At 39.0% G+C, this 24405-nt stretch overlaps 1 protein-coding gene across 1 annotated transcript in view; it reads left to right on the top strand.

Annotated features, from left to right (window-relative positions):
* The window catches only part of LOC134675194 (neuropeptide F receptor), a 96968-nt gene extending 78111 nt beyond the window's left edge, over positions 1-18857 (top strand). The window contains exons 3-4 of the mRNA XM_063533397.1: positions 1998-2231; positions 17907-18857. Of these exons, the coding sequence (XP_063389467.1) occupies positions 1998-2231; positions 17907-18584 (912 nt within the window). The 3' untranslated portion in view covers positions 18585-18857. The remainder of the gene's footprint in view (positions 1-1997; positions 2232-17906) is intronic.
* Positions 18858-24405: the final 5548 nt, after the last annotated feature.

Genomic DNA, 24405 nt, shown 5'->3' with positions numbered 1-24405 from the left:
TCGACCAAATGTCATAGAGGGCCCCAAGACAAAACAAACTGCATTAAAAAAAAACAAAATGGCCGACTTTTTTTTTAATTTTTTCAATTTGGTCCGAGCGCGCTGAGATTTGGCATGGTGGGAGATAGAGGCCTCTAGATTCTAATGAAACAAAAAAATAATTTTGGAAAAAATTGTCGAAAGTCGAAATGTTCTCTGTTATACAGTGAGAATTTAAGAAACTTATTGGTAAATTTATCACATCAACAAAATAGCTAACTGTAATAGACAATAATATATGCATAATAACATTTAGTTTTAAGTTATACCTATTTCAAATTTATTTCAAGTATATTCTCTTGTTTAAACAATAATTTCCATGTTGCAGGAATGTTCTGAGAACATTCTCGAGAAGGTTTCCGCTTTTTGGGAATGTTCTGCAATTTGTACATTGCTAGGCCTATGTCCAGCAGTGGACGTCCTTTGGCTGATATGATGATGATGATGATGAATGGTTTACCAGGACATCTAACACCGTAATACCTTCATTGGAACATTGGAAGTAGAGAGGCAAAGTTGACGAAATATGAGCCGATCTCTCGAACAAGTTTGGGGTCGCCAAAAATCTTATGATCCTTTAGAAGGGTGGGGGAGGGTAACCCTAAAGGCATAAGGGTTCATAAATTATGCAAAATTGAACCGTATCTCTTTAAAATGAAGTTCAAAATCAGGTGGAAAATATATTCCTTCTGCCTTACCAAAGGGTTAGCCCGCTCGCCTGTTCCGTGCACTTTCGCTAGCCGCTAGCTTGAGGACGCCCTAAATGTTTTAAGGACTAAAAAGTTAAGACAAACAGAATGTGTGTTACCAAGGCAGTGCATAATGTTGTCAGAAAATGATTACTTACAGAATTTTATTATTTTAGGTACATCACAATAAATACCAAACATTTAAAACCTTTTTCTCCAATATGCTCGGAAATGTTCACCTTACTGTAGCAAAAATACTACGGGAAGTTCTTCGTCAAATGTCGTTCCTTCGTTCTAATGTCAAACTCTAATTAAAAAACATCAAACTATCGGTGTCCTGTTCTAGCGGACGGGAAGTAAAAAAACACTACAGTAATAACTTATTACTGTAGTGTTTTTTACTTTTTAATAATAAAAAACGCAAACGGCCAATTATTATTGCCGCGAGCCGCTTCTACACGACCCGATCAGCTATCATTTCACGTGTATGATCGTGCGAATACTGCTTAATAAAATCAAAGAATATTTTTATATTTTTTTTAAATCTCATCCGTGTTCATAAAGCTTATATAGTTTGTCAAAGGACTTTCTCATTTCAAACATAGACAAAGAGAATCATACTATCTTTGTCTTACACTAGTACTAGCACCCAAAAGAAAAGGATGGATATAGTTTTCCTGGTTCTTACTGACTGAAAAATTGGTTTGACCAACTATATTGCACAATTATATTGAATGAACGAATACTGAATGGCAGAATAAGTTTGTAACATTAACTTTAAAAAGTTAATTAAGAGGGAAATTGTTTTTGACATTTTGGATGTGAAGGTTTGATTTGAGTGATGCTTGATGCTTAAATAATAATTATTTTAGCTTATTTCCTCGCATGTTTGGAGAAAAGCACTATATATGCCTCGGCAGGAATAGCAATTCGTGGATTCGTCTTCTTTGTCGGAGGAGGAGAGGAAATCGAAACTCATCCACGAATTGCCCTTTCCCGGCCTCTGCAATAATGTACTATTACAGTACATATTTTATGGTCCTACTTTCCTGCACTAGTGCGTAAAACTGGACTTTCCGTACGTATGTCCAAAGTTTAAAGGGCCATATTATGTACTGTAAAACGTTGTACGATACACGTGCGAATAGGTAATTCGCAACTCGTTTCGATTTAAAACACCCCCTTCCATCGTGTTTTAATTTATCGCCACTCGTTTCGAATTTCTTCTTTTCCGCACTTACAGATTTTAACAAGTCGTTTCTTTTCCAGGTAGTCCGCAAGCCCCAAATGCGAACAGCGCGCAACATGTTCATAGTGAACCTCGCCGTGTCGGACGCGCTCGTCTGCTGCTTCGGCACCCCCCTGACCCTAATGGAGCTGCTGACGAAGCACTGGCCGCTGCCAGACTGGTCCTGTCTGTGCAAGGCCACGGGCGCCATCCAGGCCATTTCGATCTTCGTCTCCACTATCACTATCACGGCTATCGCGCTGGATCGATACCAGGTAATTTTTGAAGTGAAAACTTCTTTGGCGGCGCTGTGCACTTTTTGTGATGGGGAAAAAATGTTAAACTCTCGCGAGGTCACGTCACCGACAGATTCGTAAGACGTAAGACGTGACCTGTAGCTCTACTATGAGTTCCGTGAATGACAGTGAGAAGTGAAGATAGTGAGAAAGTTAAGGAAAATGTATGGAGTAATTGTACAGTGCCTCTACCGGTCACGTAAAGAACTAAAAATTTCAATTTGTACCATGAGTTACAAACGTTTTTACGCGAGTTTTCCATACTTGCCTAACTTCACACCTAAAACGCTCTCTTTCTAATTATATAATGAAAACTGAGCCAGAATTATTCTGCGTAAATACTTTACGCGAGTAAACGTGACAGATGTTATGGAAAAATACGTGCGTTTCCAACGTGACATTTCTGTCAACTTGTAAACACAACAAATACGCAGATTTTTCACGAATATTAATGCAATTTTCAACGTAATATGTATAAATTTATAACAGTATGTGAACTTCAAGCAAAACTTTAAGGGATAAATCAATTAATAGTTCGATAAAAGGCTGATTTAGTACACAGGTAATGAGTTATACTTGACATGCTTGACATCATATTTTCCTATTTCTACTGCTACATTTGCGAAAATCACATTGCTTACGAGCAGTTTTTGGTTTTAGGCAAGAAGCTGATTGAAAACAACATTTCCCTGAAAACCCGGATTGCATCATGTATGCATGCGTATGCATGTAGAAGTTACATATGTATTAAGAATTAAGGCTCAATACACGGAGCGGTACATAGACATGTTGCTGTTTTTGTTGCTGGGTGCACGTAACACATAGTAAGAATATTTACACAAGAATTGCTATGTATTTTATTAAGCATTATTATCTTAAATAAAATAAAACATACAAATGTTCTGTGAGTTTATTTATTTTTCTTTACTAAGTAAGTATTATTTTATTTTCCGTTGTTCAAATTATTGTGTTTGGTAGGTACTCGTTTTTCATGTCAACTTGGTAACAGGAAATATAAAACTTTCTTCAAAAACTTTTGCTGGTGGTTCAGAATCTGAAAATTTAAAACACATTTATTGCCAAAAACCCGCTGCGTGGGTTCATTTTGTATTGGAAATGGGGCGCTTGGCACTGAAATATACTCGAGATCATATAGGTACTATAAAATTAAGATCGCTATTAAGGTCATACGTAGGTCGTAGGGTCTGTGCGGAAAGAGAAGAGTCGTAGGTATAATGTATGGGCTCCCCTAAATTTCACGACTCTTCTCTTTCCGCACACTCTATTAGATAATGTTACTTAGCAGTAGGCGGTGCGGACTGAAGCGGAACATTATAATACATACCTATTTTAATATTTTAAGATTTGTTCTCATGTGTGTATTATTTTCATCATAGGTAATAAATATGTAGCCAAAAGTAGCCTGTATAATCGCGCCGTATACTTTGCTTCCTATTTTTTAACACGCAATGTCATAATTTTAACTCGATTATTAATGATGTTTACGTAATTATCATATTTTGCAATTTTTGTCTTGAATACAATTATAATTTAATTTATACATTGTTTACTAACATTGATGTGTTTATTATTTTCGTAACTATGGCAACGTCAAATCTTTAAAAAATTGTAGAATGAAGGTTGAGTCAGTAACAAAGTGACAAAACTGGTCTTAGAGCATTTAATAACTGGAGTGGCCATTGAGTGCTTACTGTTAGGATTTAGGATTAGGGTTCCAAGCAGGAAAGAAAAGCTTGTTTTAACACCATATAGGTAATGTTTATTAATCTCAAGCAAAACTACATAGTAATGGCGTCTCATACGGGAAGAAAGAACACCTACATTTGTTTTATATTGACAACCGAATAAATCAAATATCATAGTCGTAGTAGTCTCGTAGGTATACTCTTTATTTTTTTGTTGACATTATTACTTCCCCCCTGCCGAAAAACACAATTGTGCAAACTTTTGTATGGACTGACATGGCTATTTGTACGTTACGTACAAATCATGTAGAAATAGCAATACATTTGACGTCCCCTCCCCCGCAAAAATCGGCAGACTGTTTTGTAAAGAAAATGACAGCGATGGCATGTCCCTTCTAAATGCTCGTAGTGGATGGTAGAGGTAAGGAATACAATCTCCATGTAATTAATAATGAAAAAGTGTCCGTCAAAAACCTTAAGAGGGAAGTATACTACGTAATCGTCCATACAAAAAGAGAAAACGTTTTTCCACTTGTAAATACGAGTATCTTCCATTCTCCATGATTTTTAGTACGGTATTGATACAATGAAAAACTAGGTTAATGGGTTTTCTTTTTTTCGCTACTCTGGAGAGATTTAGAAAAATTATAATAGCTGACAGCGTGCCCACTTTTTGCAAATATTCTCCCATAAAGGAGTTTTCTCATAAAGTCATAAAGGATTCTCCTTACCTCTACCCTCCATATTCACGGCTACCATCAGTATATGTAACATTACTTTCTGTGCATCTCACTTGCACTAATTTGCGAGAGCGAGATGCATAGATAGTAAATTACGTAGACGTGAGAAAATGTGTCAATTTTGTTATTTAGTTCTATAGGTGAATCCTAGAGGCGCTGTATAAAACTCCGATATAACTCTTGCTCTGTTTTATAGTATACTTAGAAAGGGACAACATCGTTTGGAGTGGAGTGAAGTTAGGTACATAAGACCGTAAAGAAACGTAAAACGTGACACACGGCACGTTAATTCACTGAAAGTAAGTGAAAAATACTCTGCCAACTGATAGTAGAGGCACTGATTGTAAAACTGTTAAGTGCAATGTCATTGAGTTTTCACTTCTGCCGGCACTCCCGGAGTACAACCGGTTTTTTTTTTGAACTTTGCGTCCAAAGTTAAAACGGCTGTTTTTATTTTGAGTTCATATTATTATTATTATTTATTTAATAAAATACAAGATATTATTAAAGCTAGGCATAGCCCCGCAAAACTCATCAGTGAGTTTGACTGCGGGGTCATCAGTCGTAGATCATATATAGTGCGGGGTCATAGATCGACGAACCCAGCAATATAAAAACTAGTTTAATGTATTCAAAAGGTACTTAAATACAAAATACAGTAAGCAGCGGCCCCCTTTTTTAAATATATTTTAGTTAAATTCAAATAATCATGATTATTTAGCAGTAGCGCTAGTGTGCACGTTGATGGGCTCTTAAGGCGATTTCATTGATTAGGTACCGTAAAATTTGACATTCAAACCTCGATAAAATTGATGTGTGAAAACTGAATGGTTCGGACGTTTGTATTTTATTTTGGGTAGTTCCATTTCATAACTTTGACGATAAAGAGGAAAACCCACCTCACCCCGTAGTGCCTCGTATTTGGGGTGAGAGGGGTTTACATACAAAGGTGATTTTGGAAGATTGTTGGATCGTTTTTTTTTATTATCCGTATTACTATAGTTCCATTTTAATTTGGAATACATTATTTTTGTAGCAGTAGCCTTAAAATCCCTTCTCACCCCCCTCTCAAACTTCTCTCTCCATTCATAACCCAACTCTCCCCGCGAAACCTACTCACCCCGTTTTACGGTATAAGCTGTTTTCGAAGATTTTAATTGGAGTTAGTGCTCAATGCTAAAATATCAAATGTTAAAGAGCCTTGGTTTTACCTCACTTTGATATTGACCGGCCGCGGCCGGGCCGTATCCATACTTGTGTCCACTATACCATTAAGGAGATTGGTTTACAACAATATCAGGTGACCGATTATTTTGAGTGGGGATTTGTTTGCAAATGTGGCTGTATTTTGTTGTTAGGTAAAGTAGGCTGGGGTTTCTAGTTCATTCTAACATTGATACACTAAGAAAAACAATTGAAAATGCATAAATGTTTAATGCTTTAAACCAGCAGTGTTGCCAACTCGGATTTTGAAAAAATGCTAGACTAATGTCTAGATTATGCCAAAGTTTTTTGAAATATGCTAAAAAAATGCCCTCCGGCCGTTTTGGCAACCAAGTTTCGTAACCAGTTGTCAAAAAAGAATATATCATCGTGTTAGGCAACTAGTTGCCTAAAAAGAAATTCTATTCCTGTTTGACATCCAGTTGCCAACGAAGAATAGAGCTCAGACACTTAGAGAAAATGTGGCTAGTTTCCAAGGCTTCAAAAACAAATGTACATATAAAAGTACTTACATACAGTGTTGGGCATTCAAGAATAAAATCATTATTTGAATAAGAATTTGCACGAATAAAATCACGGTGATTTTATTCTGGAATAATTCGTCCGGAATAATTTTGTCTGGAATAATTCGTAGATGAGAAAATTTAATGGGAATAAGTTATTCTTAGTTAAATAAAAATAATCATGATTTTTTAGCTAATTTAGCTAAAAATAGCCATATAACTGACTTTAATAATTAAAGCCAGATAAATAAGCTATTCTTGGTAAGCTATAAAGCTTACCTAGGGGCTATTCATAAATTACGTCATTTCAAATTAGGGCGGTGGGGTCTGGACATCGGATGATGGTAGCATGACGTAGAAGGAAACGGGGCCATTCGAAGCATGATTTTTGGATGATATTAGGGGGGGGGGGCTCAAAAATCGTCAAAAATCGATGACGTAATTTATGGACAGCCCCCTAGTTGAGTGGTAGTACAAATACCATGGCTGCGATTTACTAAATTTCCCAAAAAATACAAAATAACGCGAACAGGTTAATATTTTATAAAAATTTATTTTAGTCCACAACATTACATTGCTTAACATATTTGACACAACGGAATTCACCATCTCTAACGAGAACCTAAGCAGATCAGCAATATCCTGTGCGTGGCGGGCGTCGAAATCGTTGCGGTTGTTGGGGCATATAAATACTCGTGTCCACCCATTTTCCCCTACTCCGCAATGTTGACTGCAAACGCTCGTTCCAGGTGATTTTAGGATATTCTAGATGTCACGTAATGTCTAGCTGTGAAATGAGATATCAAAGTCTTATTTGGTAACCAGTTGTAAACAAAGACATTTTATTCCTTTCCGACAATTGGTTGCGAAACTCCACTGTCATCTACGGTAGTTGTGGATCAGGAATAGAATTTCTTTTTGGGCAACTAGTTGCGTAACAAGATTATTTCTTATTTTTCAACAACTGGTTGCGAAACTTGGCTGCCAAAACGGCCGGAGGGAAAAAATGCTAAAATGTCAACTTGAAATTAGATAAGATAATATTTATTCATTAAAAAAAAAGATACTTATAACACATACATTTTTAAAATTTGCCGCCTTTTTCTACTGACAAGATCTGCTTGACCAACTTTATATAGTCCGTCGACGTCCATCCGCATCCGTCCACAAAAGTCAAAATTCATATGAAAATATGAACCACATAAGGCAATGGCGCATATTGTTGCTGCCAAGTTGGTGCAAACTTGGCTTAGACTAAATTATGCTAAAAAATATGCCAGATGCTAAATCGAAAATTTTGGTGCCAAAGCAAGTGAAAATATGCCAGATCTGGCATCAATTATGCCAAGTTGGCAACACTGTAAACCAGCGGTCGGCAACTTTTAAGCTGCCAAGGGCCACATAGTAGTTAACGAAGTTGACGCGGAACGCACTTTGGTAATTAATATTTGTGACGTTTGTCAATATTACATACAAAATAGTCAGAGAGGCTCGCGGGCCGCAAGCGAGAAGTTCGCAGGCCGCATGCGGCCCGCGGGCCGCTTGTTTCCGACCGCTGCTTTAAACGATCCATACTAACTTGAATTATTGCCGCTTTCGCTCTATTTGAGCAATATAACTCTCCAGAAATTAACGTATTTCACTCCTTCCTCTTTTTCTCTAGGGTTAAAAAGTTTCATCAACTTGTTTTAACTGGATGCATTTCGTTAATTTCCGAGAATGCTCTTGAAAACTTGTTTAAAAAGAAAAACGTTATATAAAATTACAAAGACTATCCATTTACACAATGGTTTGCAGTAAAACGAGATTGAATGGAACCGTCGGGTGCCTTTCGGTTATACAACGTGTAAAAAAGAGAATTTAAGTCTAACTGCTTCCAACTAGTTTCATTGTATATGTTAGGTGAGCGTTTCTTTTATTTTTTGCCATTTTTATATATTGTGATCTTTTTTGCCACTCTTGTTATAAAGTCAGGAGCGCGAGCCCTTTTCATCTTTATAGGAGAAAAATGCCCTAAAATTTCCATACATTTTTCAAACTTTCCTTTTTGTTACCGCCATACAAAGTATTTGGGGAAATGGTAACACAATAGGAAAAAACCCTAGAACATTTTTTTATCCCATTTGGATCGAAAGAGCTCGTGATTCTGTGTAGTCAAAAGTGGCAAAAAAGGTCTCAATATATAAAAACCTTGTATAACCTATACAGGATGTTATTCCAGCATTGACTAGCATCTAGTTAACACACGGTCTAAATGTAGTTGGTTGTTTACTCGTAAATTGGGATGTAGTTTCGGCGCAGGAGTGGATCCGTGCTCGATTTTATTGCACTGACGTCATTCTTCGGTAAACTAAGTAAAGATCGATATTTCTAATAAGGTATCGTTCACTAGATATTTTTTGTAGCATCTTAATTATAGTATTACCATCATCATTTGTGTCTGTCACTTTGTGTCTCTCTATCACTCTTACATTTTAGTGTAACAGTGACATTTCCGTTTTTTTCGCTACGGAGTTTTAGCGATTGGCATGTTGTCTATGGGGCCTGCACAGCGACAGGTACCATTTTCCATAGCGCTGTGTGCAAAAAACCCTGTATGGGATCTTCTAACTTGCAACTGAATGAGATCCTGTCGTTGGACCAAATTCTGTGTTTTTTCCTAAACTTTCTGTTTAAGAGCCTAAGGACACGAAATTTACTTTTTCTGACCAATTTAAGTTTTGACTTCTCTCTCCGCTTCCCTGTTTTCCCTTTTTACTACTCATATCATCATTATGTACCTACATATACGTCGTGTTAGAAAAGGCCTAATATATTGTCTTCTTTATTTTTGCAATATATTATTGTAGATGATTGTTCTTAATTCCTGGTAATGACAAAAAGCCAATTTCATGACAATGTATCAAATAAGGCAGCGTATCTTGGAAATCCTAATTAAATTTTATCCAATGAATACGATATACCGATCAAACGAACTATGGACAAGGTTAATTACGAAATGACTTGTGTTAAATTAGGATACTACAATTCTCCACCGTATGGCTGCAGTTTTAGTGTTCAGATTTGAATAAAGTAATGTTATTTATTGTATGTTAAGCAGCATTGTCATTATACGTGATAAAGCTCAAAGGGACTTGTTCCAGGAACCCTGGAAGTTCTAATTACATACAGGTTAATAAGGTAAAGTAAGGTAAGGAAGGTAGGCTAATAATATATAATAATACTGTTGATTTTAATGTTCTGTTTACATTTAAGTAGCCCATTGGGCTAATGAAATCTATAAAATGGGCCCTTATTGCGCTTACGTCGCACAACGTCGCGCGCCATTGTACTTATATCGGCGCATCGTTAAATTTATGGCGTAAGCGCCATCGACAATAAGGTCCCTTTATACAGGGTGATTCAGGAGACGTGAGCAGGACTAACACTGCGAATTTCGTAAATTATAAGCAACTGTTTCCTATCAGTATTAGTGAGGTTAACGTTAATTTTCTAGTCGTGTTGAAAAAAAAAACTATTTATTTATTTACAACATGGATGGTCACCCTAACATTAGAATACTAAACTACCGATATTCTGTGTCAAATTGAATGTCATCACTGTCATCACGGTCTGGTTACTTTTGAAAACTCGTATCTGACTCAGGTTTGACATTTTATTTTCTTCATAAAAGAGGTTTTATGTTTATTAATCAGGTCTGGTAGGGTGACCATGATTGTAGAGAATTAAATTTGCCCTCACCAAAAAGTTGAAAAATAGGAAAAAGTGTGGTTGTTTCACCTAAATACGACGGTGATCGATCAATTATCAGTTACTGAGTGTGCAGGATTAGTCCTGCTCATGTCTCATGAATCACCCTGTATATAGATAACTCCGTAGATAGGTATTTAATATTATGGTTTACAGTTTAGAGCTGAATTGATGGGAGAGATTGCTCCCACCCCATGATTGATAAGGCTTTTGGGGCTCTATGATAAAATAATGGAATCTTATTGAGTTGGGGCTCTTTAAATTCGCTTCAATGAGAAATGATTTTACGGCCTGATTGTAATTTTAATAAACGTCAAAATTTAGTTCTCGATCGGATCTGTCAGTTACAATGAGACCGTTAATGTCATTATCATCAGACACTTAGCTGCGGTCTTGTCGGTTTGATCTCCTTGTGGGTTTTTCCTTGAAGTTTGATACGAATTTCCTTCCTTCCTTATTTATTTATTTATTTAAACTTTATTGCACAGTAAAAGTTGTACAAAAGGCGAACTTAATGCCAAAAGGCATTCTCTACCAGTTAACCCTTGGGCCAAAGAGAGAACAAGTAGTAATAGTCCTTCCTTCTTACTTTTCCTTCTATGATGGTCTCGAATTCATGTGTTATACGTGTTAAAACATAATTCCTCTTCTATTTTCGATGGATCTTAATAGGCACCACTCTTCGTCGACTCTTTTTAAAACCTCCTCGTTAGTTAGTTACTTTTTCCGTCCAGCTTATTTTATTCCATACGATTTTATTGCAGGTAACTAAACTTATTAATAGGTATTGCATCTTCTTGGATTCGTCGCAATCAAAATTATATAGAAACTCTTAAGCTCTAAATGGCCTTTCTCCCTAAGTCGACTTTTATTTATGTACGTACTACTTAGTATTCCTGAAACTCAGAAATGAGTTCAAACGAGCGTTAAGTACGGAACGGAACAGTCTTAAAAGTTAAATAAAACTTATTGGCCAAAGTAATTTTCTTTCAGTACAAGACGTAACTTACACTTACAGATAGATCATTCGTGGGATAATTTTATTTCTCTAGCAGTTTATTACATAAATGGCTGTAGAAGTTAACAAATCATTTAATTTAGTTTCTTCTTGAAAATAAAGGTGTTAAAAAATTTCAACTATCACGGTTTATGAGATTAAACCTGGTGACAGACAAACGGACAGTGGAGTCTTAGGAATAGAGTCCCGTTTTTACACTTTGGGTAAGGAACCCTATAAACAAAGGCATTGAATATTGTACAATCAATATGAAAGCCGCTAGAGACCTCATATACTGGAGTCAGTTATGTAACGCTGCCATACATGACCCAAAAAATTTTTATTAAGCTATGAGCTTCATCACATCTGATATTTGAGTAATTCTAAGCATTTCTAGCCTGAAGTGGGGGGGACGGTGGGGTACAAAGAAGGCCGCCACCCGTCATCTTTAAAAAAAATCTACTCTGATCCTGGTGGGTACTAGGGCAAGTTTGGTATCATTTTCGTATAAACCAAAGACGTAGAATTCATTGCTGATATTTGTTTTTTTCAATTTCATAGTAAATTTACAAGAAAAACGTAAAAAGGTGAAAAATTTGGTTGGAGATTTTTGCTACGCGGAGCCGAAACTACAAAAGATAGAAAGTTGAAATTTGCACACTAGATTACATTTATAAAGTGTACCAGAGATAAAAAGCGATTTTGAGAAATTCAACCCCTAAGGGGGTTAAAAAGGGGATGAAAGTTTGTATGGGGTTCAAGTTTTATTTTAAGCTAGGAATTTGAAACTTCGTAAAACGATATATTATTAAAATACAAGAAAACTAATTTCAGCGTTTTTGAAAATTCATCCCTTAAGGTGGTGAAAAAGGAGTTGAAAGTTTGTATGGATATCAAAAAAAATTTCGAACGCGAGACTTGAATCTTTGTATTTGGGGATATTATTAAAAGACAGGAAAAGTAATTTCAGCGTTTTGTAAAATTCATCCCCTAACAGGGTTAAAAAGGGGTTGAAAGTTTGAATCCATTACAAATCCGAGTAGACACACATTTCTTATTGCCTCCCAGGCTTGAAATGCTTAGAATTACTCAAGGAACATATGTGATGAAGCTCATAGCTTAATAAAAAATTTTTGAGTCAACTTTATAACTGCTTCCGCTAATACGGTTGTCACTGTGACAAAGTACGAAATGCGTCGGAATTTAAATTCCTTGACTGTACAGCAAAATTAAGAATCCCTGAAAACAAAGGAAGGCATTAAATATTGTACCGCAAAATTAAGAGTCCTTGAGGTACATAATGTGATGATGATAAGTTTGGTGCACTTTCTGTATAATTGTGCGATATTTTACAAAACAGCAAAATTCTCGGGCAGTTGGATATCGGCTAACAATCAGGGATTGTGTTCAAGCTTGTTGTTTTGTAAATTACTTTGGCACTCTGTCTTTGAAATTTTGAGATTATTGTCTAATCCTGTAGCCGGAAATCGGCCAGATGGAAGTTTGGAATTCTTGTCAAGGAAACGGCAGCTTTTGTTCTTCTTTCTGCAATACCATTATATTTGTTATAAAGTTTAAAATTAAAATTTGGATGTTTCATACATTTTCGCTGGTCCTGTTTCTATGAAAGGGTAAATTATTTCGCGATTTCGGGGTTGGTCTCAGAGTAAAAGTTGATCAGTATAATCTCAAAACATGCCTGGAACGGGAATGCAGTTTTAGCCACCGTATATTAAAGAGTAAGACTCGTCGGTGGAGCAATTTCCATATTTTCTGCAAAGAGTAGTTAATTAGTATGTCTTCTGCCTTCACTTTGACAGCCTGATACGATACGACCTTGAATTATTTTTCCTTTATTTGATTCATGTACGCTCTCCATGGTCTTCCCTTCTTCCTCTTTGCTTCAACTCTTCCTTCTATGATGTTTTTGATATATTCGTCCTTTTGTAGCAGGTGCCCAAGCATCATCAGCAAGTATATTATTATAATGGATGGCATTATTCATACGAGCATCCGACACTTCAGTTTTCTATAGAAAGCTTTACATGATCGCCAATCGGCTATTAGTCTGTTGGAAGGCCCGGACCAGAACCGTTCTAGCGTGAGTCGTTCTTAATGCTCAATCTTGTAATTGAGGCAATATGGGGCATTGTCTATGAAAAGGGACCTTATTGTCGATGGCGCTTACACCGCACAGTGTCGCGCGGCATTGTATTTATATTGAAGCATCGTTAACAATGGCGTAAGCGCTATCGACAATAGTCCCTTTTCAAAGATAACATCACATAAGTATGTGATTGTAATGGGTCCCTCATAACAGATTTACGTGTTTGTAGCGACGTGAATTGCTAAACAACGGCGAATATCAGAAACTTCTAACGAAAGGTGAATCTAAACACTGCCTAAATATAACTCGAGATCAATAGCTTTGGTATTCAAACCGATACGTTCTGAAGCATAATAGATTAATGCTATACAAAAAACAGCCGTTCCGCTGTTAAAGCAGATTTTATGACTGTCAACGTCTTATAATATGTAAACACATTGTAATGCCATGGTTGGCATTCAATAAATAAAATGGTATATTAAGTATCTCGTACCTCTTGCGCGGGTGTACACTTGTATAGAGCGGTTGAACGAAAAATAATTATGAGCAACACTCGCTATTAAGTAGCGCGGACGCTTGCACCGGATTTCACCCACTCCGTGCACCCGCTCTCTGCCCTCCGTGCCCTGCCTGCCCCTCCCCCGCAAAAATTGGCACACTATTTTGTACCGAAAATTACAGACCTGGCGTCTCCGTAAGAGACGTACCATACGAAAAATCAGAAGGAAATGGAATGAAGTCCAAATATTCCAAATAAAATGCTTAAAAAGTATAGAGAGTGAACGTACCGATTGTTCATTTACGTTGCAATATTGAGCTCTTTGCTCTTATGTTTAAGGTTTATATTTAATCGGTCCCGTCTGGAAAATAATGATATTTAAAGGAATAATATTTCGGCTGAAATAAATCAGTAGGGATTCGGAGGGTTCAGGCGAAATATACGTTTTTATTCACACAATTTGATTTGAATTGTGACTTTCTCAAAGCTTTTCCTTACTTTGATGTTTTATGATTTCTACCGTATTTTTACAGTAGGTAAATGAACATCAATACATTATAACATATTATAATCTAACTAGCTATACGAACAGTTGCAGTAAATAATGAATAATTAAATGTTATAATGTGTAAATATTTGTATTTTAATCTCATTATGTAAATATGTACAATAACTTGACTTGTAAAACAACAAATTTTACCAATAAATGAATCAATCAATGTGATTTTTATCATACAATAATAACATTTATAACAAATATAATAATAATTATAATTTTATGGCCGTTATAAAACTATCAAAGTAGCCCCAAATTTTCCTACAACCGCCCCGTTTTACGGTAATTTAAATCATACACGCAACAAATACATAACATATACATAATTGAACTATGATTATGAATTTTACTATGTTTGAAAATAAAATTGTGTATTACCTATGTCGTCCCTAACGAAAAGACCACCCTTTAGAGATAGAGGCCGCTTCTTGCAGCCGTTTATATGACTATTTACGAGTCATAGGATCTATTGATTCCTTAAAATTCCACGAGTATTTTCTGTCCGCACAGACACTAGTAAGTACATAAATATTACCTATAGGTCATACTTACACAGATTGACCAAGTCCCACGGTAAGCTCAAGAAAAATTGTGTCGTGGGTATATACTCAACACAACGATATAAAAATATTTAAATACATAGAAAACACCCATGACTCAGGAACAAATAAATATCTGTGTTCATTACACAAATAAATGCCCTTACCGGGATTTGAACACAGGACCATCGGCTTAATAGACAGGGCCACTATCCACTAGGCCAGACCGGTCGTCAATAATAACTAATAAACATTGCAACATGTTAACTTTAACACACTGTCAATTAGTACCAGTTGAGTGGCCTATCTCGAATTAAACAATTGGCTACTCTTTAGATATAAACATAGAATGCAGCCGATAGGCCTCAAGGGCACCAGTAACTAAGTGGGTACAAGATCACTTACATGTAGATAGAGCATATTACCTCTGTATACCTGTGTATACGATTGTGTCTCTCAGCCGCGCGTGAGAATTGTCAAATAACTAAATGTTGTGCCCGTGCAAGATACTTAGCTCGCTATTCTGATTTATGTTTTATGGCATAATTATAATATAATACAATAATTATATACTGTGATATAAAACAACTCTCTTAGTAATCAGTAATTAGAAAATTTTTGCTTTCATAGGTACCAAGGACAAGGTAACTACAAGTTAATATTCTTATGACAATAATTAGTAGGTTGTATAAATTTGGGCCCATTAAAGTTTACATTTTTGTTCGCAATATGCGCTGTCATCACTTTTCTTTTTCATATCGAGCATTTTTTAACATGTCAAAATTAAAAGAGTTTTAATACTCATTTGACATACGCATCTCAAATAAGTATTCAAATGAGTAGTCGTAAAAGTTGGCGCCCACTTTAACGACTGCGCTGAAATTAAAAATACTTATAGGTTTAAATTCAGCTCTTAAGGGTTAAAATACTTAAAATATTGTTGTACTATGAATAAAATTATTTGGATTTGCATACTACTACTACTATTCTGTCAGAATGTCTACTGTAACAGACTGTCTGAGAATGTCCGCTGTATCAAAATGTCTACTTTAAAATGTCTGTTCTATCAAGTCGTCCTCTTTAGCTCCACGTTGATGTTTTTTAATTAATCAATTTATTTATTACTATTATTAATACAAGAAATAACGTTACGATCTAATTCAGTTCCCTGTTTACACAGTTTGTCTGCAGGTGCGAGTCTCTGATATAATTACTTACATACGTAATCAATGTACGTTGGTTTCTCTTGCGCAGTCTACAGGAGATCGTCTGCAGCTTACACATATTGATTTTGTATGGACTCCATTTATCAGTTTATCATCGAGAGTTTGGCGTAATGAACAAATACCTACACACTAGAGATAAAACCACTTAATGTGACGATAGCGTGCCGCCTATAAAACATTACATGGTTAATAATAATTGTGTCGTCCCACGGGTAAAGGTACCTTATGGCGGTTGGCGCTTACGCTATTATTAACGCCGCTCCAATATTATTGCGTCGCTATGCGATGTAAGCGCCGGCGCCATAAGCTACCTTTTTCCGTGGAACGTCACTCATCGGTTTCGTGGAATACTACTGGAATTGGTTAGGATAAGAAAATTATATAGAACCCCTGGTGTAAATTTCATTAAAATTTGATAGCGTGACGTGACGTTTATATATATATATATATATACCTAGGGGAGACCGAGGTGAGTTGTGACAGAGGAGAGTTGTGACAGAGGAGAGTTGTGACATCGTTGATTTTTTGGAATCTATTAACTAAAAACCGGGCAAGTGCGAGTCGGACTCGCGCACTAAGGGTTCCGTAACATAATGCAAAAAAAAAACAAAAAAAACCGGTTACCCGTCCAAGTACTGACCACTCCCGACGTTGCTTAACTTTGGTCAAAAATCACGTTTGTTGTATGGGAGCCCCATTTAAATCTTTATTTTATTCTGTTTTTAGTATTTGTTGTTATAGCGGCAACAGAAATACATCATCTGTGAAAATTTCAACTGTCTAGCTATGACGGTTCGTGAGATACGAATACAACCTGGTGACAGACGGACGGATGGACGGACGGACGGACGGACGGACGGACGGACAGCGAAGTCTTAGTAATAGGGTCCCGTTTTACCCTTTGGGTACGGAACCCTAAAAACAAGGTCGCAACAGAGCGCGTTTGTTAGTTCAAGTTACGAGCTAACAAACGCACACTGTTGCGAGCTTGCTAACAGTCATTAGATTCCAAAAAATCCACAATGTCACAACTCTCCTCTGTCAAAACTTACCTCGATCTCCCTACTGAATAATTTTCTCACGTGGAAAGGTGCCGAGGATGCTACTAGTACGAGTAGTAGCATTTTCTCGCTAAATAGCAATTTGCTTATGCGTTGAGCGAGAAAGCTGCCAGATCTTATGACACCAGGGCTTTACTTACTTAGATTTTTATTTACAAGACATCAAAGAGTAGTATAGTATATAGGGCAACATGTGCCTGGTTATTCAATGTTATTGAGAACACTCTAAAATTAACATATTACGTAATACGTGAATGACCCGTTCTTAATATATTATGTCTGTGTCTCACGGAAGTTTTATTAAAATGAAACTTAAAATGTTTATAATTCAACTAGAACATATTACAACGCACCTTCCATGCACATTTGAACGTCAAAAACTACAGTAGAGTCCGAGATGAGTTTTGACAGAGGAGAGTTGTGACATAGTCGATTTTTTGGAATCTAATGATTGTTAGCAAGCTCGCAGCAGTGTGCGTTTATTAGCTCGTAACTTGAACTAACAAACGCGCGCTATTGCGACCTTGTTTTTACTTAACAGATTCCAAAAAATCAACAATGTCACAACTCTCCTCTGTCACAACTCACCTCGGTCTCCCCTACATAACCCCGTAAAGATACGTGCGCAAGAAACTCATTGCGCACGTAATACTTACGATAGTAACAAAATATGTGCCTATCCTCTATCATTGGTCCCATAACTATAAAGTTTCTGCTGTTTATTCACATATTCCCTTTGTTCACAGCTGATCGTGTACCCCACAAGGCAAGGCCTCCAGACCATGGGCGTCCTCATCATCATGTTCTGCATCTGGCTTATCGCCTTCTTCCTCGCTTCACCCCTATACATGTTCAGAAACCTCAAGACCCACAACATCGGTCTCATTGGCATGGATTCCTTAAGCTTCTGCATCGAGGATTGGCCCATCGCCAACGGACGGGCCATGTACTCGCTCTTCAGCCTCATATTCCAATATCTCCTCCCAGTTCTAGTCGTAGTTATAGCTCATATTCAAATTCATAGAAGACTTAGAGGAAGAAGACGAAGTACTAGAAAAACTCCAACTATCTTGATAGCTATTGCAGTTACCTACGTTATAAGCTGGCTGCCGTTAAACGTTTTCAACTTGGCAGCGGATTTCTCTAAAGAACCTATCTTGGGAGAGGATCAAATGATAATAACGTACGCTATCTGTCATATTATTGGTATGTCGAGTGCCGTGTCTAATCCGCTGCTTTACGGATGGCTGAATGATAATTTTAGGAAGGAGTTCGAGGAAATTCTTTGCTGCTGTCGGAAGAAAGGGCAGAAGAAGGATCGGAGAGGGAAGAGAAAGATAGATACAGAGTTGACGGCGTTAGCTCAGCTCGAGCAGACGGTCACGACCAACACGAAGACTTCGCACTGCTCTCAAATTTTCTGACTAAAAAGCTGCTGCAAATAGCATGAGCATAGCAGCATTGAAATGCAAAGCATTTAAAATGCTTGTCAATTTGAACTCTTCTAGCTAAGGTGTACAAAGTTCCTTTCTATGTTATACTGTGTTAAGTGAAACTGTAATCTATGTGAATAATTGTATAGTTTGTACATATGTAAATGTTATTGTTTGTACTTTACGTTTTTCTGAGCCCAAAACGTAGATTACTTACAATGTCGTGTTAAGGTTTTGTAATGAAATTAAATATTATTATGATGATGTCTTGTTTTTTTTTTCTCTATATGTATACAGGGTGGCTTAAAATAACTGCATTCCAGTTGCCAGGAAGGTTTTGGGATTATACTGAGCAACTTTTACTATGTGACCAGCCCGCAATTGCGAAAAAAAAAAGCTGTTTCATACATTTTCGCTGGTCCATTTCCTATGGGAGGGCAAATTTGTTTTCGAGATTTCAAGGTTGGTCCCTTAGTAAAAGTTGCTAAGTACCTATAAGCCTAAAACCTTCCTGGCAACGGGAATGCATTTATTTTTTAGCCATCCTGTATAGTATAGAATGGGTAAGTACCTAATTAAATATGTGTACCTACAGAATAGGGAACTTTCCAAATTTTATCGAAGTGCCGAAAAAAACTCGGCCATTTTAGGATTTTATTTATTTATTTATTACAGTATTTAACTAAACGTAAAGCAATTATTCAAACCTGTTATGATTTAGGTCATACAGAGCTAATTTTACTATGGGACCAACCACGAAACCGCAAAAAAAAATTGGCTGTTTCACTACAATTTGCTGGTCTGATGTTGAAATTTCCTATGAGAGTCAATTTTTTTCGTGATTTCGGGGTTAGTAAAAGTTACTCAGTATGACGTAAACAGAGTAAGTAATTGCTATGTTCAGTTACTTACATACTATAATAATTATACATATCATAGCTTTTAGCCCCTGTAGTGTTTTAATAGCAATGGAGTTGTTCTCACTCACATCATATTAAAAGGTGGATTTTGTAAGGAGTTAGTGCTATTCACACACATTAAGTACAAACTCAAAATAATAAATATTACTATGCCTTCAATTGGATAATAATACAGGGTGTTTGGTACAGTCAAAGAATTTAATTTCCGACCCATTTCGTACTTTGTCACAGTGACAATCAATATGAAAGCCGCTAGAGACCTCATACGGTTGTCACTGTGACAAAGTACAAAATGGGTAGTAAATTAAATTCTTTGACTGTACATCGTTTGCCAAATAAAAACGGCAGATAGGTTGAGTCATTATTAACCTGTCAAATTTGACATTTGTGCGATTCTGGAGATACTCTTAAACGATTTCATCAGGATATGACTTAGAGATCCAAGTCATATCTAATAGATATCTTACGCTATCTAACGTAAAAGTGACATTGGTTGCCCGAATTGCGCTGCAAAAGAGAACTAGTTGATATCTAAACTATAACGTATCTAGAATGGATCTAGTACGTGTCGTCTCTTGTAGTTCGAATACGGCAGTTAGAAATTTTCCGGGTAAAAGAGGACAAGGTCGCCCACGTAAAACCTGGAGGCTCAGAGTGGAAAAGGAGGCTGCATCAGTTAGCCTCGGCTGGACGAAGCTGGAGGAGGCCGCGCTGGACCGTGAGGGAATGGTAATCCCATCTGAGTGCTCTATGTCCTTGATGAGGGATAACAGGACACCATCAAACCATCATCATCATAGGCAATAATTAGAACGTATATCTGAAATATTTAATTGATATGAATGCTCAAAAATAGCGCAGTATATGTCTTCTGTTAGCCTGTGACGCCAGCCATCGGCAATATTTTCAATATCAGCAACTTTTTTAGTCTAACCCGATTCGCCCTACTTAGGTACGATTACATACATAGGTACATTCCAAGTTAAATAAAAGCTTGTAAAATTATATAAAGGACGGTATTTACCTATTCTGATATCATTATGGATGACTTCTCCGACGACCTCGTCACGTACTGCATTATTCGCGTCCCCTTCCATATCTGAAACGAAATAATGTATGAGATGTTGTAATGACAAGCTAACTCTGTTTAACATGACAAAGTGTGACAGTGCCTTAAGAGGGGGCGCAAATAAGCCAAGAAATTAAAAGGAAATAAAAGATATGGCGCGCCGCGCGAAACTTTTGACGGAAGACATGGCCAATTGGCCATAACGCGGGTTTTAACGTTATACTTGTATTTAAAATTTTGCTCGACACATCCATTAATTAATATAAGTACATAATTAGTTTTTAAAATTCTCGGGCTTGTCTTTACAAAAGAACTAATTATGTACCTGTTGCATAAAATACTAGGTAGGTAGGTACTTATTTATTTTATCCTTTAGCAATGGCGGTGGCGGCTTGACCAACACCGTGACGGATGCCTTTTCCCACTCCATACTGTAACAAAATAATTATACATAGTCGTCTTAGAGTAGCTTTTAATATGGAAAATTATATGAGAAATAAACAAAGAGCAATAAACAAAAATACATACAATTTTTTTTAACGGGTTCCAGCGAGAGTTGGGCGCTCCTGACACCGCGCTCAAAGCCAGAACGCAGACAAACAAGAAAAACAAAACACGACCAAAATTCATTTTGAAATTTGAATGTTCGAATTTCAAATTCTCTTGTACGTGACGTTCTCACGATTGACAAGTGAATGATGATCGAACACCAAGCCTTATATTGGTAAACTGTTGCAAATTTATTTTCGCGCTTGATAGATTAGAAGCCAAGCTGAAATGGACTTTAGTCGCTAGTGATACAGCGCAATGTATGTTTGTGTAACGGTAAATGATACGATGTTTAGCAGGGGTCAACTAGACTGGGAACTACCGGAGAGCTAGATTATAGTGATTCCCCTTTTTACCCTGTTTGGATACACAGGAGACTATGAGATATTCTTGATTATAGCCAGACCGTAGAAAGTCTGCAGTGATTTTGATAGCCCATGCAGTGCAAGTGTCATCTTAAACGTCAAACTTCTATGAATTATGACGTATACATAACACTTACACTGCGTGGGCTATCAAATCCGCTGCAGACTTTTATTGGTGCGACTATATCTTGAATTTTAAAGACTGTCTGGATGAACTTTTTTCCTCGTAAGTCCCCGCGTACTTGTACAAGTACCAATTAAATACGAGTTTTGAACGGGTCTCTATTGTTTCCCAAATAGTTTTAAGTCATAATGTATTGTTTATCCGAATTTTCGTTAGTTATAATTGGTTTTTCTCAGAAACGCGTAACTTTTCAGGATTGCCATTAAACAAACCTTTTTTTTTTTTTTTTTGATGTCCCAGGGGGAATCCTTTATGGATCCTACTGGCCCGGGAGAAGCTCAGTGGGTATGTCCGACTTCCACGGACTAAACCCCCTGGGGTGTTCCGCCGCGCGCTTTGTAGGCGGGGTTTCGGGAACTCGATTATAGGCCTCCGATACCCCGTCGGCGTTGCTCTTGCGAGCCCATCATATGGGGCTGCTCTAGCAGCTTACTCCGCTGAAGGCACCTCGGAACACTTGAGGGCCTTCCAGCTCGAAACCTCTTCAAGCGAGTGATGGAACTCCCGACCCATCACCCGCAGGTTCCCGTTAAGGCGGCATAATCCTTGCTGCGAAGGCTCTTCTCCGCCTACCTGGCCTCCTTCGGCGCTGAGGAAGCGAGTTCGCATCGTCCTCGCGCGATCGTTCTGCGGCTTCCTTTTGTGTCAGAACGGTGACGCTAAAGGAAGCCACTGCCGCCCATGCCTCCTCACTGCTGATCATACGGCGTATTAGCGCCGGCAGTGAGAGGTCTCCTCCCACAGCCGCGGCCAGGGCAACGCGAGGCTCTGCCCACGCAGGGCACATCTCGCGCGTGTGTTGGGCCGTGTCCACGGCTCTTCCATCACAATGGTGGCACACTGTCGTCGGCTCTCTTCCCACCCTCTCACACAGGTACCAGCCGAAGCAGCCGTGCCCCGTCAGGAGCTGTGTGAGGTGGAAGGAAGGTACACCGTGCTTGCGTTCGACCCATTCTTTTAGAACGGGCCGAACAGCGGCCACCAGGTCCCGGCTAGATCCCGGGATCTCCAGACGCTCCGACCATTTTGCATAGAGCACCTCTCGTGCTTCTTCCCGCCACTTTCGAACTTCTTGAGGGGCGGGCCAGTTTTCCTCCCTTCTTGCTGCTAGCACTCGCCAATAGACCGCGGACTGAACCTTGGCTTCAAGGTCCCAAGGCGGGCTCCCGGCTAGCAGACCGGCTGCTGCGTGCGAGTTATCGCGATACGCTCTAGCCACCCTGAGAGCTATGGCCCTCTGCGGCCGACGCAATAGCGCCGCACCTCGAGTTGTCAGGGTGCCCGCCCATATTGGCGCCCCGTAAAGCGCCATTGAGCGCACCACACCTAAATAAAGCCGCCTGCACGCTCCTCCTGGTCCGCCTAGATTTGGGAGAATCCGCCCAAGGGCTCCGGCTGCAGCCAGCAATTTCGGAGCCAATCGCCTGAAATGCTCCTCGAACTTCCACTTACCATCGAGAACGAGTCCTAGGTACTTCATCGTCGACCCGACGGCGATGGAAGTTCCTCCCACGGTAATTTGGGCTCCCTCCGGTGGTTTGTTCCGAGGCCCGTGGAAGACCAGAACCTCGGATTTGTGCAGTGCGACTTCCAGACCTAGCGCCCGGATCCTGTGCACCACGTAAGCAACCCCTGCTGTTGCTACATAGGCGGCCTCCCTATAGGTCCTGCCACGGGCCGATACGAGGGTGTCATCAGCGTAGCAGGTAATGCTGACTCCCCGCAAAGAGGCCCCGCGTAGGACCCAGTCGTATCCAATGTTCCACAGGAGTGGGCCCAGCACCGAGCCCTGTGGAACACCGCACGCCATCTCCCGTCTCCCCCTGCCGTCCTTAGTTGGGAATACCACAACGCGCCCGGCAAAGTAATCCGCCACTGTTTTTTGTAGATAATAGGGCACGTTGTGATATTTGAGTGCCGCTTTTATTGTCTCCCAGGGTAGGGTGTTGAATGCGTTTGAGATGTCCAGTGACACGGACATCACAACTCCACCCTGAGACACTTCCTCCTCGGCGAAATCCCTTACGCGTTCAATCGCGTCCAGTGTCGAGCGCTGCGGGCGGAAGCCATATTGGCAGTCACTCAAGCCCGGCTGCAGGCTCCTGACGAGACGAGTTGCGATTATACGCTCAAAGAGTTTGCTCGTCTCGTCGAGCAGCACTATGGGGCGGTAGGCCGACGGCTGATCAGGTGGGCGCCCGTCCTTCCGAAGGAGCACCAACTTTCCCATTTTCCACCTATCAGGGAACCGCCCCTGGGTCAGACACGCGGTGAAAAGGTCTCTGACTCTTTCCTCCATCTCACTTAGCGCGACCGCCAAGGCACGCCCAGGTATGCCATCTGGTCCGGGGGCTGTCTTTTTGGAGCGGAGTTTCAAGACAGCAACACTCATTTCGACCTCTGTGACTGGCAGAACATCCCTTACCACGCCTGGTGGTCTTGTGGTGGGTTCCATGGCCGGCGGTACAAACATGCCTCTCTCTGGAAAAAGAGCACTAACGACTCTCTCCAAAAGATCTGGCTGAAGACTGCTGGTTAGTGGGGGTGCCCAGGGTCGAAACTTTTGTCTTACGGCCCGGTATGGCCTGCCCCATGGATCCCTGTTGAGCGTTTCCAGCCATTCTTCCCAGGCTGCCTCTTTGGCCTGCGCGATAGCAGTCTGAAGTGTTTTACGAGCGGCCCTATACACTTCGTAAAGAGCATTTTCCTCCTCTTGGACTCTGAT

This window comes from Cydia fagiglandana, chromosome 21 (assembly GCF_963556715.1).
Source record: "Cydia fagiglandana chromosome 21, ilCydFagi1.1, whole genome shotgun sequence".
Lineage (NCBI taxonomy): Eukaryota > Metazoa > Arthropoda > Insecta > Lepidoptera > Tortricidae > Cydia > Cydia fagiglandana.
The sequence above is the reverse complement of the archived record's forward strand: the minus strand, read 5'-3'. Positions and strand labels throughout refer to the sequence as shown.